This window comes from Eublepharis macularius, chromosome 4 (genome assembly GCF_028583425.1).
Source record: "Eublepharis macularius isolate TG4126 chromosome 4, MPM_Emac_v1.0, whole genome shotgun sequence".
Classification (NCBI taxonomy): domain Eukaryota; kingdom Metazoa; phylum Chordata; class Lepidosauria; order Squamata; family Eublepharidae; genus Eublepharis; species Eublepharis macularius.
This window is the reverse complement of record NC_072793.1, coordinates 37,420,371-37,439,909: the sequence shown is the minus strand read 5'-3', so window position 1 is coordinate 37,439,909 and position 19,539 is coordinate 37,420,371. Positions and strand designations below refer to the sequence as shown.

Sequence of the window (19,539 nt, the reverse complement as noted above, 5' to 3'; positions counted from 1 at the left end):
GTCACTCTTGCAAGCTGTAGAAGGACTTCATACCCCTGTGAAACTAAATAGGTCAGGTATGTGGCTCAGACCATGGGTACTATATTTACTTGTAAAAGTCTTGTCATGCAGCTGAACACTATACATAGCTGCCTGTGCTCAAGGCAAAAGGCTTCAGCACATGGAGTGCTTTTCCTTTCCAAAAATGCCTGCAAGTTTAATTAAACTTCTAATATAAACTAGTTGGCACTTGGCAGGAGAGAACACCTTATCAGCTTGCTGATTGCTTGCAATTCTAAGTAAGTTATTGTACCTCTGTTGGGTGTTAAAAGGGCATAATTTCCTCAAATTTATTGTATTTCTGTATCAGTGTAATTTCTCTCTCTCTCTCTCTCTCCCGCTTTCTCTCTCCTCACTCAGTGAATTGGCTATGGCAATCTCATTAACCTTTTGTATATAGTGTGCAATAAGGAATGGATGAAATTAATTAACCTAAAATGATTTTAAAATAAGTTTTGTTATACTATCAGTTGTGTAAGATCAAAAGATGAAGATTACTTTGAAAATCCTGAGTGTCCATAGTCGATGGTTGCTTTGAGCAATTTTATAGATTTCCTGTGTATTGAAAGAGGCATAAGTAATATTTGATTATAAGTCAAGGATTCGATTTGCCTGAAATGCTACCAGTTCTCCTGCTTGCTTGCCTTTTATTAATGAAAAGAAATTGTCAGTGTTTCTGGGGCAAAAATAACTGATCTATTCCATCACCTAAATCTGTTCTCTTTTCTATCAGGTCAAGATGGGTGCCCTAGCTGTGCTTATTCTCCCATTACTTGTAGTTGGAGTCAGTGGGATAGTGTATATATATCGGTCAGTTATTCAGCTGATGTCAAAATCTGCTGTGCGGAGTAAAGTTGTCGTGATCACGGATGCTCTTTCCGGTGTGGGCAAGGGTAAGCCAGTGCAACAAATGACTAATCAATATCATGTCGCACAAACACCCACCCAGCCACATTCTAAAAACTTGAATTGTTGTAATTGTACTGTGTCATTTGCAATGTAGCTGTTTGACTAGTGAATTTCAAGGAGTGTCCAGAATCTTGGGGATCTTAGCTTTCATTTAAAAACACAATTTCTAGACTTTGTGATTGTACAGGAAAGATTGGAAATATGGAGAAAACCAAAGATTTCTAATCAACATTGAAGGGCATTGTGTAATATGGAGTGTGTGTGTATGTGTGCAGCTCTCCAGTTTCTGTTTATCCCAATCCACCTATACCTGATAGCATTTTACAGCATCTAGTTCATGTTCTTTTGCTTCAGAGGAAGAGTTACCATTCGTAAACTGTGCATCACATCTTGGATCAAGGTCATTATTTGGCAAAATTTAAAATTTTGCACTATTAATTGCAAAAAACTAAGCACAGCTGTTATATTTTTGCTTCTGAATTTCTGCTAAACCAAGCAACATGCTAAGGATGAAGTAGCATTAAAAGGTACATAAACCTCACTCTACATATTCAATACAAGAAATGAGATCCGTTTGTAGCAAAATATGAAATTTTTAGAGCCAACTTTGTAGAATTCTGCTTTAAAAACTTCTCCATTCTTGACACAAAACAAAACCAGCAATAATAGATACGTGATATTTGTTTAAAGAATTGTGTCCACACAACATTCTTGTAAAATAACTGGGGAAATCCAGGCACAGAGGAATGACACTCAGGTGGCTCCACAATTAGCTGAAAAGCTTCCTTCACAAATGCAAAGTCTCAGATGATATAAATGGATCTATTTATAGCAAGGTGGTTGTGCTGTAGTGTTGAGATCTAATTGCACATACAGTAAATATCGGGTGGCAGTAAGAAGGTATAAATAGATTTTATTTCTATAATCCATATGGCATGCTGTAAGTGCTGAGCTTTAAGGCATGGAACCAGTAAAAATGGCATGCTTAGGGTTATCCTCAAGCTAAATTGTTTGTGGGCTTTCAGCTAAGGTATTGAACAAGCAACAATGGTTTAGTTAGTGGATGAGTGCATAGCTACGGAAAGTATAACAACAACAACAACTGTTCCAGACAGATTAGTGCCTCATCCAGAGCAGTGAACAAGTTAGTGTTATTATTATCACCACAATGCAGCTGGGGAGCTGGGGCTGAGAGGAGTGGCTTACCCAAGGCTACCTACTGAGCTCATGGCAGTAGTGGGATTCGAACCAGTAGAGTGCTGATTGGCAGCCAAACCACTTAACCACTGGGAACAGAAAGTGATCTTCATTAGAGGTATGGGATTCTCTGTTAGTACTGTGTGCTGGAAGATATAGGAGATATCAATGGAGAGAAGTGCTGATTCAGATGTGCCATTTGGCAGACACAGTTTGGGAAGTTAGAAAATATGGAGCAAGAGGTTATACAGCTTTTGTTCCACAGTGGTGGGTTTACAGAGCTTTGCGTATTGAGTGCTCTGGGAGCTGCACCCAAATTGAAAATGGAAGTAAAAAAGGGGGAAAGGAGAAGAGAATAAGAACAATTATTCTTATAAGAAAAATGTAGATGGTAGTATCTATATTCTATAAAATTATTGCTGAGAGTCGTACATACAATTAATAATTTAAGGGTGTTCACCGATAAAAATTGGCTAAAGTTGGATCTGGGTTTCAGGGACACCCAAAAAATTCAGTATCCCTGAAATCCAGGTCAGATTCTTTCATCTGCTTTGGCAAAATCAGAGGATCTCGAATTTGTCTGGCCATTGTTCCCTATCAGTAAAACTATCTGGGGGGGGGTGCTGGAGAGGGAATTTTTCGAACAGAGCAGGGCTCAGAGCAGACTCCATTTTGTGTGGATCTGGTCTTCTAGAGACTGGGGCCCAGGAACACATCACGTGGGCCAAGGAACTTTTACATGCTCCCGGGCTCGTGTGATGACATCACTTCCAGGAAGTGACATCATTGCATGGGCCATGGCCACCCCCAGAGCACTCCTGTCCTCCACAGTGGTCTAATTTGGGCCGGATTCAGCCCAAATTGGGCCAATTTGGTCTGAATAAGGCTGTTGCAGAGCACAGGAGTACTCCCACACTCCACAGCTGCCTGATCCATGCCTATTTGGACCAAAATTGGCTCTGATTGGGCCCAAATTGGGCTGGAATGGACCACTACAGAGTGTGGGCACACTCCCGTGCTCTGCAGCAGCCCAATCCAGGCCGATCTGGGCTGATTTGGGCCCGATCCAGCCAATTTGGGCAAGAATTGGGCCAGATTGGGCCCACAGGGACATGCTGTGCCACCCAGAAGCATGCCCATGGGAGGCCCATGCCTCCCCTGCCAGCCAGGTAAGCAGGGGTGGGGGGTGGGAGTAGGGGATCCCTTGCCCCCAGCAGGGGACCAGCAACTTTAGTAGTAGGGCAGCAGCCTAAAAATGTAAGTTGATGGAGCAGTTCACTGTGCTTCCACACAGTATTTCTTATGAGGTTAAAATAAAGTGTTTGTTCCAGTCTGTCTGCACAGTTACACTTGCCTAATATTTCAAACAGTTTGTTGTTTTGTGTTGAATTCTTCTTCTTAGAACCACATCAAATGGCAGGTTTTTTTAAAGAGGGAGTTGAATTCTTAGGTCAGCTGCTTACTGTGATAGGTTGGGATGGCAGAAGCCTCTCCCCATATGTTCCCCAGAGGTCGCTTCGATCAGCCACTAAGAACTTGCTGATGGTCCCTGGCCCCAGGGAGGTCCGCCTGGCCTCTACCACAGCCAGGGCCTTCTCAGTTCTGGCTCCGACCTGGTGGAACTCTCTGTCTGAGGAAACTAATGCCCGGCAGGATTTGTTATCTTTCCGCCGGGCCTGCAAGACGGAGATGTTCCACCGGGCATTTGGTGGGGGCTAGGCTGTTCTCTCGCTGGCCATACCACTGAAGACCTTCCACCACCCATGCAGGACAATGCTGCATTTTAATATTTAATATTCTACACCCGCCAATTTTAATGGGTTTTTATACGATGTTTTAATGTTTTTATAATGTTTTACTGTTTTTAATTTGGTGTCAAACCGCCCTGAGCCCGTCTGATGGGGAGGGCGGTCTAAAAATGTAATTAAATAAATAAATAAATAAATAAATAAATAAGCACGCACTAGAATATTTTTGTGAGAAAACCCCCAATCAGCCCAATGTCACTGTCCTCTTGGTTCCGACATTAACCAAGGACTGCTGCCCACACCACACTTCCCTATCACACCACCAAGCACAGCTGTGAAGGAAGGCAAAGAAATGTTTATTTACTGGCGTATTTACCATTAGCTACCTATGAGCTAAATTGTGATGGTGTTGATCCCCTCTCCCTGCCTTGATAAAATCCAGTTCCAACCATTTCCACCCTTAATACCATGGGCAAGAATAGAGACTGAATACAGAAATTGTATTATCATTGAGAGATAACAGTTGGGTATGGAGTACAGAGATAACAGTCTCTTAATAATATATATATAGAGAGAGATTATATGAGAGCCTTTTTAAACTGTAGACCTCTGTCTGCTCAGCAGCTTCCAAATAACCCTGAAAGACTACAAATGAGAACTATATAAAGCAGTGTGTGCATCTCTAGGCCACCACACTAAACAGCCCACTAAAGTGATGAGAGATAGAGCAAGAGGTTTTGCAATTTCTCCAGGCAATCCATTATATTCCCCAATCAACTTTACAATTGGAAACAGTTTTTGAAATCCATTCTAAATGTTTTTTGCTGCAACTTGAACCCACAAAGTATACCTAGAAGGGCTCCTACTTCAAAACCTTGGAGAGACAATGCTTTTCTAAAAAATGCATTTTTACAAAGGGGTCTCAAAGTTTCTTTTAGTTTGATGGAAATCTGAGTGTCTTAACATCTGCACCTTCCATGAAGATAGCTTTATGTCAGTAGCCATGTTGGTCTTCAGCAAAACAGCAAATTAACAAAAACACAAGTGTGTTGCTAATCATATTAACTTGCCTTGTGAATATTTCTTTTCCAGAATGCTCACGAGTATTTCACTCAGGTGGAGCTAGGCTAGTTCTGTGTGGTAAAGACTTGGACAAGTTAGAAGCTCTCTATGATACTTTAAACACCACGGCTGATCCTCGTGCTGTAAGTATAGACCTTAAAAACAGCAATCATATCCAACAGAATAATACTCTTTAAAAAGAAGAGTGTAACTTACAATCTTTCATATTATAATGTGGAACAAGTAGAGAGCTGAGTAAGTGAGGTACATTATATCAGAGGTGCTGTTAGAGTAATTTCAATAAGACATATCTGAGTGGTTTAAGCAAGTGAGAGCAGGCATGATAAAGAATAGTCATGGAACATTTTTGGTGTGAATGTCACATTGCCAATTTTAAAACAACCAGTAGATCTAACACACAAACACACACACACACACACACACACACACACAGAGTTTTATGTACTTCACAAAAGCATTTGCATGGACATGGTCTTTCTTACTGTGTCTTTAAAGTGCCATAGGCAACTGTATTTTTTCTAACTAGTTAAGCCAGGTGTGAGGTCAAGTAGATGTTAAAAAGTGACAAAAAGTATAACACTCACCCAATAGTATCATCTTGAGCACATCTCTGGGTTTGTTTTGTTTTTACAACCATTTGTAAATCTAGACATTGTATTATACATAAAAATGAGAAGATGGGCATTAGAGCAGACTAGCAATAAGACCCGTTGTTTGGGAAAATACAATGAGCCCTAGCAGCGCTTCCCCCCATGCCTACCCCTGCGGCATCAGTCACAGGGGGGATCAGGGAAGAAATCGGGGGCTCCTTTCTCCTCCAATCCCTTGACCGCTGCTTGGCTTGTACATGGTCCTCCCAAGGACCCATGGAGGCAGCAGGGAGCCTCACCCCCTCTCTGGTCACTGTGGGACCTTGAGAGGGCCTCACCACCATGCTGAGCCTTCCTGCAGTGGCAGCAGGCTCCTTGGCGCTGCAGTGGTAACGGGCTCCTCTGTGGTGGCGACAGTGGTGGGCTCCTTGGAAGCCCCGAGGAGGCCCAGGGTTGGGCTTTTCCAGGTCTCTGGAGGCCCCAGGGAGGCAGCGGAGAGACAAACCCCTGACTCGCCTCTTATCCCTGCATACTGTGCCTATACAGGGATAAGAAGTGAGTCGTCAGGAACAAGGTTTGCGTTTTATATAGTAAGGTAATTCACCAATTGCTCTACTGTCTAAAATTTATGAAAGTTTTCTCTCTTAAAATAGAAAGTGGAAACAGCTCCATGCTGCAGATATGGTACACTGCAATAACAAAATGTTGTTTCTTTCATAGACATTTACACCAAAGCTTGTGCTTCTAGATCTCTCTGATGTAAACTGTGTCCAAGATGTAGCAAAAGAAATCCTTGACTGCTATGGATGTATCGATATACTCATTAACAATGCTAGTGCAAAAGTGAAGGGAACAGCACAGAATATCTCCCTGGAAGTTGACCAAAAGATTATGGATGCCAACTATTTTGGGCCTATAACGCTCACCAAAGGTACTACTTGGAACAATGTCCTTTTAAAATCCTGTTGCAGGGGCCAATTAACTGAAATTGTTTGCTATGCAGCTATGGAAAATTATAGCAAGTAGGCTCCCTTCAGAATTCTCCTTACTCTAAAGTTTAAATGGCATACCTATCCCCAGTGGAGTTTATGTTGTTTAGAAATGTGCTTCCCAGTAGCATGGCTGCAAGCCAATTTTAGAGAATTAGACATCAATATTCTCTAGTGTTATATAGGAGATATGCTTCTCAGTGGGCCATATGATGCAGCTTTAAGTTAATGAGTATACATCATGTGTCTGTGTATCCAGTTGCTGCTTTAAAAAAAATAGTTCAGAACATTCATGGATGACTGTGATTTATGTGTGTACAGAAACTGCAAATTATATTGCAGGAGGGTGGAAACATCCATGGAATAAGAGGGACAAAGTTTGCACATGTCTATACTAGACTTGATGGACTTTGTTGTGACTTTGCAAAACACTTCTTATTTAATCTTTGTCTGGTCTCCCAATTTCTAATCTTGAGTGATTCCACACACGTTGGATAATGCACTTCCAATCCTCTTTATAGATCATTTGGAAGGGATTTTTCCATGTGCGGAACAAAAAATCCACTTCAAACGATTGATAAAGTGCACTGAAAGTGCATTATCCAACGTGTGCAGAATCAGCCCTTGTTTATCTAATATATACTGCAGACTCTCTAGGCAAAGGCTGCATCATATGAATTGTTTGTACTGTAAGGATTTGTAAAAAGAAGTTCAGTAGAGCCCTAATCACGTATGTTGTTGGATTAGAAAACTTTCTGTTGTCTTTAACATTTCTTTGATGCTGTTCTTAACAGATATAGGAAATCACTCAAAAAGGACAAGCCAACTAGACTGTATACTACAAAGCATAAAAATTTTATAATTCAAGGCACATAATACATTCATTTACAGGCACAGAACCCTCTAAACTGCAACAGTTATGCGGTGAGAAAACTCAAACACCAAGGGAACCCCCTCCCCCACTGGGGAAGAGTCCCGGCGGAAGAAGGGCAACAGGTTTGCCGGCTAAGTTGGTACCCCGTTTCACTGCACCTCGCTTTTTCCCAAGCCTTCACAATTTGCCTGAAAGTATGCATACAGTACAATAAATATTTACAACATCTTAACAACTATTACATTCAACTATTATATTCAATGTGAACCATTAATAAAAAACTTTTCAAAAACAGCTGCTCCTACTGTTCTATTTTACAAAAAAGCGGTTGCCAACCACGAGACTACTCACAGAGTGATCCTTAATAATCATTCCTTGGTTTTCATTTCATAGAGTATTTTCCTCAAGTTATAGCCCCCAGCTAGCATACCGAACACTTAAATACGACATGCCATCTTGTTAATTGCAAGAGTCCCACCGGGACTCTTCCCCAGTGGGGGAAGGGGATTCCCTTGGCGTTCGAGTTTTCTCACCACATAACTGCTGCGGTTTTGAGGGTTCTGTGCCTGTAAATGAATGTATTATGTGTCTTGAATTATAAAATTCATATGCTTTGTAGTATACGGTCTAGTTGGCTTGTCCTTTTTGAGTGATTTACTGCTGAAGACCGTTCCCCTCGTGGATACTCTTAACAGATATAGGAACTGAAAACAAACATTAGACATGAAGTTTAAATCATTAATTTAACATTAATGTTGTGCCATCTTTTCCCATCAGCTCTTCTTCCCAACATGATCTCCAGGAGAACTGGTCAAATTGTGTTAGTCAATAATATCCAAGGGAAATTAGGAGTCCCTTTTCGTGCTGCCTGTAAGTTTACAAATCTACATAAGAAGCATTTATTACAATATTCAATTCTCAGTAAATATGGTATGTTGTGGCTTCACAAAATCCATTTGATGGCCAAGCAAAGGAATTCTGGGCCCATTAGGGAAAGGCAAGCATCAGCACACTTAGCCTCTCTGAGTGGAAATACATGTTGCAAATTACCTGGGTGCAGGATTTTATGTGCAGGATTTTATGTGTGGTCCTCAATTCATGTGCAGGCTGTGTCTTGCTTGGCACAGGTGCATGCCGCTTTGTGTGATTACATTTGCAAGTGAGTACGGACGACAAGTCATGAGGGCAGAGCGCCAATTTAACTGTTTTTGTAACAAGTAGAGCAAGTACTTTAGGCTCCCCTGACTTGCCAATTTGCGTTTCTTTAAGGTATGAGAAAGTATCAAGATCTGCATTTCAATGAATGGATGTGGGAGGTAGGGGAGACTGGTAATTTGGCAATTGTAAACACCTGTGATACTTTTAGCAGTTGAGGAACTAATATCAAATGTAGAAAAGAGCAAGAGTCCAGTAGCACCTATAAGACTAACAAAATTTATGGTAGGGTATGAGCTTTTGTGAGCCACAACTCACTTCCTTCAGATATCTAAAGAAGTGAGCTGTGATTCATGAAAGCTCATACCCTACCACAAATTTTGTTAGTCTTAGAGATGCTACTGAGCTCTTGCTCTTTTCTACTGTTACAGACCGACTAACACAGTTACCCATCCTGATATCAAATGTGTGAACGTACTCACACTGAGCTAATTGAAGTGTGACTGCAAGCAAGTGCATGGAAAGTTGGAGGGGGGTGGTATATGAAATGAGGTTCACTTAAGTGTCCCTAGGTAATGTGTATTTCTACGCTCTGACTCAGTCAGAAATCACAATCTGACTGGAGAAACTCACCACTTACCCATTGGTTACAGGATCTGGTCAGGTTTTTCAGCTGAAATTCAGTTACGTTGTTTTGTGCTATCTTTCATACTTCTATATTATGAAGGCAGGCACTTCATATATGCAGGTTTAAGTGCATACAAAATATCACAATAACTGTATACATTGTGCTCTTTATACATTACTCCAGTTTTTCCTAACTGCTCTGGGCCAGCTGACAACTGACTAGCTGTTCTTTCTTGGAACTCTCAGCATGCTGCAATATTCAAAGATATACTAACAGCCCATCTTTTTTATTTAATAACAATAACATAACATGTTAAGACATCTATAACTATTCAGAACAAAACAAGATTAATTGGGAGGAGGAGATGGGAGACAGCTGGGAGGCAGCTACCCAGCCACCTCAACGGACACCCAGGTCCAGAACCCACCGGCACCAGAGGGAGGGAAAGAAGCTCCCAAGCCTCAGAGGGTTAGGTGGGGCAGGTGGAAGCTGGCTAGCCCCACCCTCCAGGGGGAGGCTATGAGCCCAAGCAGGGAGAGTGAGGATAGCCGGGAAGGGACTTGACCAGAGGGAGAGGACACAAAAAACAGGGACAGCCAGACAGCAGCAAGCCAGACAGCAACCTTACCGGCAGGGAAAGAAAGGCAGCCAGGACAACAAAGGACCATCCTCCAACCTGCAGGCAGGCTAGAAGGGATTAGCCGGGACCAGGTGAGGCTAGGAGCAAAGCAGCCACAGGTGGGGCTGCCTGAGGCAATCAGCAGAGAAAGCCCAGCAGCCAACAAAGGAGGCACAGGTGTGGCTGAAGCAATCAGCAGGGAAAGCCCAGCAGCCCAAAGGAGGCACAGGTGTGGCTGCCCAGAGCAGCCAGCAAAGCAACCACAAGTGTGGCTGACTAGGACAGCCAGGGCCATGGCTAGAGGGGTGGGGGCGTGGTTGGCAGGTGGAGCCAGGAATCGGTAAAGGTATATAAGGGAAGTTCTCCCACAAGGTGGGGTGGGGAGTTAGGAGAAGGAAGTGGGAGAAGAAGGATGAGGTGGGTTGTGTAGGTGTGTGGTGGAGTTTAGGAGAGTGAGAGAGAGAAGCTAGAAGGAGGGAGAGTAAGGAAGATGCAGGAGAGGAGGAAGAGCGAGCCTGGAGGCTTTGAAAGGCAGGGTGTATGGGGAGGCAGCTGGGGCTCTGTCAGGTTGAGCAGGCCTGCAAATGGATTGAGAGGGAGCGAGGATGATGTATATCCCCCTCCTTCCACAGAGTGAGAACCTGCATGATCTCTGACAGCTTCCCAAGGCCAAGGTCAAGCTCGCCGGTGACCAGCACAGCAGCACCCAGGGTGGAACCTGACAATAGTTCATATTAGTTCAATAAGCCTTTGAGGATGTCCTCTCGCTAGCGGGCCTTAATATTTCATTACCATCCACAATTGAATCCCCACTGTCAACTACTGTTGCAGTAGTTGTTCACGTTTCCCCCTTGAGTCCAACTTACTGAAGGAAGCCCCCATTCATCACTGACTTCCCTTATCTCCCCATATTTTCCACTGAATAACATCACTTTATCATTTTTATCATTTTCTTTAATATTTGTAAGTGGTGTGAGGTCCTATCATAGAACATCTATTTTTTATTTATTTTCTATTTCATTTTTATTAAATTCTCTTTCACTGACTATTTTTAATTTATTAGGAGTCTGATTTCTGACTTTCCTGCCAAATAAGAACTCCACAAGTAACCACCTATGTTTTAATTTGCAGCCGGTACATAATATCTCTTGCTTCCCTTTTACATTTCTCCATTCCCAAACGACCTTCATGTTTCCATTCTAACATGTCCCTTCTAAATAAAAGAGCACCACTATCCTGTTACCTTTAAAAAGAACCCCATCAAGTACACTTAGTTCATCGCTAACATTCATATAAGGCAATGGAATCTTCTTTTCAGCATACCAAGACTTAACTGCTTTAATTACCTGGCACAAAGTGACATGATGGTGTCTTGCCTCAGCAAAAAAACCTTCCCCATTAAGTCATTGATATTTTGTATTTTTTAATAGAGTAATATGTTCAGTATCCAATTCTATTTCTAAATTTTCATTTGCCTCAAGAAAAACCCCAGATTATGGGTCTGCTATAACCAATAATCTTCCCTATCTTTAGAGCAATTTAAAACCGTACAGCTGCAGATAAATAATCATTGTAAATCTAGTGGTGTTATCAAACAATCCCCCCCTTTAAAATAGGTATTAGTGGTTTATGGTCAGTTCTTCAATGTCTCTGTCTTCTATATAAAAATACATGGCTTTTTACAAGTAATAACTTTGTTTGTGCATAGCAACTCTCCGTAATTGTTGGTGACTTCAGTATCTATGACATTTATCTCGAATTTGTCCCATAGTCTTGTAAAAGAACAGTGCCTAACTCATACTGATCTGCTCTTCCTCGGACTCTCTGTTTATCTAAATGTTTTGATGATGCTAATCTATTAACGGAATATTTTAATTTTTTTCAAGCTCTTTCTGATGATAGTGCTCCCCAAACCACTGTGTGTTCTTTTCAAGTGAAGCCCTCAAACGTTTCCTACTATGTGGATCTCTCAGGAAAAAAACACTCTGGTTTAAAAGGCAAAGGGGAGTAACATAGTTGCATGGAAGCAGCCCTTGTAAGATAGTATTTGCCAAATATTTTGTTAAATATATACCACAGTTTACTAGATTTTTGAAGTTCTATGCTAGATTCCCAAAGATGCAACAATGAAAAGAAATATTTTGCCCTGGCCATTTTTCATCCCGTCTGGGAATAGGAAAACATTCTTTTTTCAGATATTTATTTTGGGGATATAAACATACTCTGAATGAACCTTCCTTTTTTTCTACTATCTCTAGTAATAGACCCATTCTGTAGGTCTGTTTACGTTATTATTCCTATCATAGTAATCTTTTAATCTTGTTTTTAAAGCTAAATTCCCTGATGTATATATTACAGCTCTGTATGGCTTTTTATTTTAAAATTTGTATTCAATTTCCTTATCCCTAAAAATGCATTGGGACATGTATATTCAACATTAACTGCTTCGTGTTCTACAGTATATAATTTTTCAATCAGTCTTAGTGTAGACATGTTTGTAATCATAACAATTATATGCTAATTCCTTTCAAAACTGAATTCTACTCTGTGAGCTCATAACAGGAGAGGCTTTAAACGCCTTCACATAAGGATTTAAAAGCCATAACCAGCATCTTGAAATGAAGCTGGAAACAAACTGACAGCCAATGCAGATGTTCTAAAACGCCAGTAATATAACTAGACTTACTTTTTATAGTCAACAACTTGGCTGCTGATTTTTACACTAATTGAAGTTTCTGAGTTGCCTTCAAGGGGAACCCTACACTACACATGTTGCAGTAGTCTAGCTTCAAAATATATTAGTGTAGCCAGATTGGCTGGATCCAGGACAGGGCACAGCTTCCAAGCCACATGTAACAAAAATGGCATTCTGAGTAACAATGCCAACTTGCTTCTCTTATTCTCTGAGAACAGGAATACCTCTAGGCTTTTAACTGAATCCACCGATCTTAAGGCTATCCTATTCAAAACTGGCAGCTAAATCCCTCCATGGTGGTGGTGGACAGTATCATCAAGTCATAGCTGACTTATAGCAACCTGTGTTTAGGTTTTCAAGGCAAGAGACTAACAAAGGTAGTTTACCATTGCCTGTCTCCACAATCCTGGTCTTCTTTGAAGGTCTCCCATCCAATTATTAACCAAGGCCAACCCTGCTTAATTTTTGACATCTGATGAGATCAGGCTTGCTGGGCTATCCAGGTCTGGGTAATCTCTCCATAGCATCTACTTTTCTCGCCAGCATCATCTCCTTCTTGTCTAGATTCAGCTTGTTCCTCCTAAGTCACCTGACTTCCACTTCCAAGCAGTGTCCAAGAACTGAGACAGCAACTTCAAAAGTGAAAATGGATATATATGTTTTTTTTTTTTTATTTGATTATAGTCCGCCTTTGTCACTGTGACTCAAGGCAGATTACCCAATGTGAGTCAGTACAGTCAATATCAAAGACATTTCAATAAACATGTAATGGGTATATAAATGCAAATTTGCAAAGATTTAAAAACCAGCAGAAATCTAATATAGAGCTGAAGAACTGCTGAAACAGAATATAAGCAATTCTATGACTGACATATTAAGCAACATAGGAACTACCCAGTGGGATCATATGTATAGCAATAGTGGAGTCTATAGTCCATCATTTTTACTACTATTACTATAAATGTCTGCGGTCTTTCCCTACCCCTTTATTGATGGATCTCCTTGGGGCCACTTCCTTATAGTACAACCCTCCTATGTGAGTGAAAAGCCCTCTTCAATAATTCAGTTTTGCGGAAGGTCAGGAGAGTAGGAGCTTTCTTAATTTCCTCAGGTATGCCATTCCATAAAGTGGGGCCACCACGGAGAATGCATGGGTATGGGCAGCTGTGCAGCTCATGTCTTCCAAAAAGAGAGACTCCCATTTTATTATTTGGCATGTGAACTGGAACAATATTGTAATATAAGAGATTTCTAGTAATGTTTTTTAACCTGCTGTATATGGAAAGACAGTACTGAGCCCAAATATCGGAAAAGCTGAGAGAGGAACCTGTTAATGTCATTTTTCCCTTTTCATTTTATGAGGCCATTTTCTTTATTCCTAGATGCTGCTTCAAAGCATGCTGCACTGGGATTCTTCGACTGCTTGAGAGCAGAACTGCAAGAATTTGGTGTGTGTGTCAGTACCGTGACTCCAAGTTTCATACGCTCAGATCACATTCAACCACAGCCTAGCAACTCGGACTCTTCTATATGGAAATGTAAGATTTTCTGAATAAATTGAAATGAGAATGAGGGTACTGGGAAGAGTGGAGAAAAGATTTTAATAGACCAATGTAACTGAGAAGGTTAAATGAGAAGTAAACAGGACAGTGCTAGGGTTGCCAGGCGCATGACTGGAGCACCCAGGACACTTTGGAGGGGTATGGAGGGAAAGGATGTCATTGGTGTGGAGGGATCTAAGATAAAACCTAGAACTGATCTCACAGACACTCTAGGATTTGGCTGAGCTCTAAGGAAGTGATGTAACCAGTGCGCTAGGATTTCGCCTGTGAGTGAAATACTAAAGTGCAATGATGTCACTTCCAGGTTTATCTGGACACTGAGGCGTTGATGGTTCCCCCACCCCCACCCCATTTCTCCATGCTGCTCATTGAAGCAGTGGCAGGGGCTGGGAGGCAGTGGAGAGAGAACTTTCATCATAGCGGGAAAGTGCAAATGTTATGAGAGTACACTAAACGGGTGTGTCAGAGGCAGTAGAATTTTATCCACTCCCTCCATCATTCCACATGGCATTTAATTTAATTTAATTTATTACATTTATATTCTGCCCTCCCCGCATCAGCGGGCTCAGATGCTATGTGCAGGGCTTTTACACAGATGCTATGTGCAGGGCTTTTTTTCAGCAGGAATGCAGTGGAACGGAGCTCCAGCACCTCTTGAAAATGGTCACATGGCTGGTGCCCCCCCCCCCCCGATCTCCAGACAGAGGGGAATTTAGATTGCCCTCTGTCTGGAGATCAGAGGGCGGGGCCACTGGCCATGTGACCATTTTCACCGAGGGCGATTTACACTTTAAAAAACTCCCCCCTTGTTCCAGCTGACCCAAAGTGATGTCACTGTGCAGTCCTGAGTTCTACCACTGAGTTCCACCACCTCTTTTCCCAGAAAAAAAGCCCTGGCTATGTGTATAAGCAGTGTACTTGTAAGCTTGTTTCCAGTCTCACAGACAGAACTTACATGCATAATTCTGTAAAGTTTCCACATGTATACACTCTGTAAAGATGTTATGCTGACCATGCATGGGGATAATTTCAAAAGAGTAGCTGTGTTTGCCTGCTATAGCAAAGTAAAACAGAAATCAAGTGGCACCTTTAAAACTAATCAATTTTATTCCAGCACAAGCTTTCGTGAGTCAGACCTCACCTCTTCAGGTGCATGTGAAATGGATATTTTACACAGATTATGTGCAACTGTGTCAGAGAGAGACTTCTTATAATCATTTAGGTGTGAGTCCCTATTGTAAGTGACTGAAATTTACTGTGGTTGCTACTCTTATTAAAAGATTAGAGAAATCACAGTTACACAGAGATAAGCACAGAATAGATAAACAAAGTCATAGAATCATAATGTTGGAAGGGGCCTTACAGACCAGGCTAGGAGCAGAAGGTGCTTCCCTGAAGCCCACCCCCTGACTTGGGAGGTGGAGAGTAAATACTCTGCCTCCCCTGGTGTCAGTGCCAGCCACCTGATTCAGAAGGGCTTTGAAGGAAAAGCAAGACGGCTTCTCTAGCTGGTTTTCTTCTTTTTTCCCTAGTTGCTTCCTGATGTATTTTTGTAGGAACACTGGCCTTGGTTATAAGTGTTGCTAGGCTACTCTTAAGATGGTGGACATGACCTTACCAGCAGAATGCATGGACTGCAGCAGATCTTCCCTTCTTCCCCTTCACCATATCAGCCATTTCTCACTGCAGGAAAGTTGATTCCTAGGGTTGCATTGCAGGATGCACATGGAGTAATAGCTAGGTAGGCTGGGAGGTTGCAGTGGAGAGGAGGAAGAGGACAGAAAGTTTCTGCCTCTTCCAACATTGCAGCAATGCCATGCAATAATTTCCCATTATTTCAAGAAATTCTCATTTTCAAATATCTATTTTCCATGGAAGGGTGTGAGCTCACATTTTCCAGCACATTCAGCCATGTCTTATTCCTTCATTTGTTTTAATTTTCCTTTAGACCCAAAGCTGACTAGGATCCTCTTTTACACTGTGTGGAATATGCAAAGAGAATGGCATATAAGGCAATTGTGGAAGTTACTTTGACACTTTCCTCTCTGTTGGATTCTCAGTCTTTTCCAGAAAATTGGCATATGGGGTTCACCCGGAGGAGATAGCAGAGGAAATTCTGCGAACAGTAAGCAGGAAGAAACAGGAAGTGTTCATGGCAAATCCCATTGCAAAGTCTGCGGTTTACATTCGCACGTTCTTTCCGGATTTATTTTTTGCTGTTGTTGCTGCTGGAGTTAAAGAAAAGCAGAAAACAGAAGACGAAAAATGATTGTTCCTGAGTCTCCTTCTTTGGCAATAGGGTTGCCATATTTTATGGGCTGACTATTTCAAAGCTAGAGGTAGGGGATTTAGAAGACCATACAACTTTGGATGAATTGATAAAACGTTCTGTGTTTCAACACTTGGAGGCCCTTGGAGGCAGCGGAGTTGGGAATAGTAGTCTTTTCAACTACCATTAAAAGTGCACTCCAGAACTCTGGAAGAATGGCTCCCTTGAGTGCCTTGTGATCCGTCTGATAGGTCTGCAAGAACTCTTGGGAATTGCGGTTACAGGGGAGGTAATAGAAGGCATAAACTTCTCACCTGAAGAGGCTGTGCCCAGCATGTTGTGCTCTGGGCTCTTGTGGAAATAGAGAGGCATAAAACAATTTCAGACAGAGAAGATGGGAGGTTCCAACACCAGAAGAAATTCCAAACTAAAGAAATGGTCAGAGATAGAAGTTGGAGAGTTGTACTGGTGAGGGTGAGTGTATGGTATTAGTTTGATTATAGAGTGCAGGATAACTTTTTAGAAAAGATTTGTTTTATTAGAGAAGGAAAGCTTAAGCATAAGAAAGTTGGTTTGGATGAAATTGCAATTCCGTGGGTTAGAGCAAGTATTATTTTCCACAGGTTCCAAATTCTAGTGAGAATCTCTAACTGGGAATGTTTTTTTTTAGTTTTTGTATTTAAGGAGTTGCCAGTGCCCAGGGAAATAACACATTATGTCTTTCAAAACCAAGTGATATCTGTGTACCACATATCTTCAGTTTTTCAGCTAATGCTCAAAGAACAATAGTATTTGATTATATAATTTTGCACCAGTTGATATTTCCATTGGTTGATATTTCCAGTTGATATTTCCATAGTATGAAGGAGTACAGAGATCAGAGGTGCAAAAGTAGCTGAAGAACACTACAGTCTGGGTTGGTGGTGGAAAATGCCATCAAGTCATTGTTGACTTATGGTATCCTATGATGGGGTCTTCAAGGCAAGAGAGTAACAGAGGTGGTTTGCTATTGCTTGCCTCTGCATATCAACCTTGGTGTTCTTTGGAGGTCTCCCATCCAATATACTAGCCAAGGCTGATCTTGCTTAGCTTCCAAAATCTGATATGATCAGGCCTGCCTGGGCTATCCAGGTCAAGGTATAGTCTCTGTTGCCTGATCAAAATGTCTAGTTTAAAAAACAGTGGCCTCGTTTCAAAGAGGTATAATGCATTTTAAAATATATGCCCTCTGTTGATTCATTTCACCACCACATGAGAAGTCATTGAGGAGGAGAAACATGATGCTGTGATTGTACTGGTGCTAATTCTGAGCTCAGTAGTACAATTTTTGTGTCACTTTCAGTAGATACTCTATTCTATCCTGGCCTAGGTCGTGCTTGTATGGCTTGTGCGGCAAATAGAAGTAATTGCTGTACAAGTATGGCAAATACAATCTATGTAGGCTGCAAACACAATAAGATTTTTAATACTCTAATAGAGTGTGATTGCTTATCGCAGGAAGGACAGACTTCATATTTGCAGGATCTACTCAATTTTTTCCAAGATCTAAGTTGCCACTGGACTCAAATCCTGCTCTTGGTAGCTACTTATCACAAAATGGTGGACTGGTGGTAGTAGCAGCCAGCCATGGCCTGGCTACCCTGGGAATTTTTGACGGCATGGCCAGGCATCATGCAATGCCACAATGTCACCTGCTCCCTCTAGAGTGGGGGGGGGCAATTCCCGCTCTCCGTGATGAGTACAGACAGTCACAAAATGGCAGCTTGCACATACATTAACTATATTTCAGAGCAGTGTTCAGGTGTGAAAACATTTCCTCTGCTATTTTCCTAAGCAAACCACCATATCAAACTGTAACTTGCCCTGAGGGGGTGGGGGTGGGTGGGAATATACAGTTTCTTTGTGTCTTCCCTGGAAGAGGCAAATAGCAGCTTTGATGCATGAGGGGGGTGGGGAGAGTCAATCTAAGCAGAGGTGTATGTGAGAGGGAGGAGAGGCAGATAAGGAAAGTATTGGTGAGACTTGAGGAGGAGATATGAAAGTATTGGTGCTGTTATTTTCCCTTAGAGGAAAGGTAAGAGTGTGCAGCTCTTCCTCCTTTACATGAAAGAAAAAGAGGAGAGAAGCCACTGTGGCAGCTTCAAAGGAGAAAACAAGAAAGTGATTATAGCCACACTAGAGAAAGGGGCAAGAGTTACTTTTAATTACTCGGTGAGTTACTGGTCACTCCTGAGTGATCTTCTGCCCACATCTGGCTTATAGCAAGTCCATGAAGAATCTCATTGTTATTGAGACAGAAAATCTTTTATTCAACAGGAAGGAAACTGGGATAAAAGCAACCTGTATGAAAGCGTTACACATGTATGCATATGAGAAGAGGGGGTTTGGACTGAGAGATGTTCCTATTTGCTGCAGGGCTTTCAGAGGTCTGTGCCAAGTAGCGCATGTTAGAGGTGGGCATGTTCTCCCTCCCTATTCCAGTGAAAGGGAAGGAGGGGGAAAACAAGCCCTCATAGTCTCCCCTGACTCCACTGCCTCCATTTCCTCCTTGGCCCACCAGCTTACATTCGTGGTATGCTACCTTCAAAAATGAACACTTTCCCTCCAAGAATGTATCCACAGTTTTACGCAAAACTATGAAGAAGAAAAAGTCATGCACATACTAAATATTTAAAAAATGTAGATTGTGATTCCAGTACTTTTTTATTTCAGCTATAACAGCTGTACCAGGAAGTATCATAAATAAAATCCTTGTTTCAACTATATTAATATACTTGTTTTTTATGTTCTGTTGTAGACTGAGGATGGTAGAGAGAGATCCTGTGTGCTGTAATACAATGCATCTCCATGGTCTCAGCACACAGAGTTGTTCCCCTAGCATCACCTACTGTCTGGGGTGATGGACAAATGTTACTTCCACTAGAACAGTCCACACCTGTAGCATTTTACTTTATTCTTTCCCCACAGGAGTCAATGGTTGTTATTCACTTGTATATGAAGGGTTGCCAGTCCCCCTAGTGGGGGTTGGGATGGCCTCTGAGCCAAATGTGTGATGGCACTTCTGAGGAAAACCCAGAACTGCTGTCACAACTCTTTAGGAATCAACAGAAAATCTATGGTAAAACCACAGAGTTTCTGGTGATTCCTAGAGAGACGTGACGTAACTTCCAAGTTTTCCTTGG

The 19,539-nt window shown here is 41.8% G+C and overlaps 1 protein-coding gene across 1 annotated transcript; it reads left to right on the top strand.

Moving 5' to 3' along the window:
* The first annotated feature begins 133 nt into the window (after positions 1–133).
* Positions 134–19,122, top strand: DHRS7C (dehydrogenase/reductase 7C). The gene is made up of 7 exons (XM_054977203.1): positions 134–278; positions 773–932; positions 4,986–5,098; positions 6,287–6,497; positions 8,207–8,299; positions 13,909–14,064; positions 16,149–19,122. The coding sequence occupies exons 2-7, from the start codon at positions 779–781 to the stop codon at positions 16,355–16,357; spliced, it is 936 nt and encodes a 311-aa protein (XP_054833178.1). The 5' UTR covers positions 134–278; positions 773–778; the 3' UTR covers positions 16,358–19,122.
* Positions 19,123–19,539: the final 417 nt, after the last annotated feature.

Bases quoted from the DNA above. Each gene is read 5' to 3' on its own strand.
- DHRS7C (XM_054977203.1), top strand. From the start codon at position 779: ATGGGTGCCCTAGCTGTGCTTATTCTCCCATTACTTGTAGTTGGAGTC. The intron at 933-4,985 runs GTAAGCCAGTGC...TTTCTTTTCCAG, and splicing joins TCTTTCCGGTGTGGGCAAGG to AATGCTCACGAGTATTTCAC. The intron at 8,300-13,908 runs GTAAGTTTACAA...CTTTATTCCTAG, and splicing joins AGTCCCTTTTCGTGCTGCCT to ATGCTGCTTCAAAGCATGCT.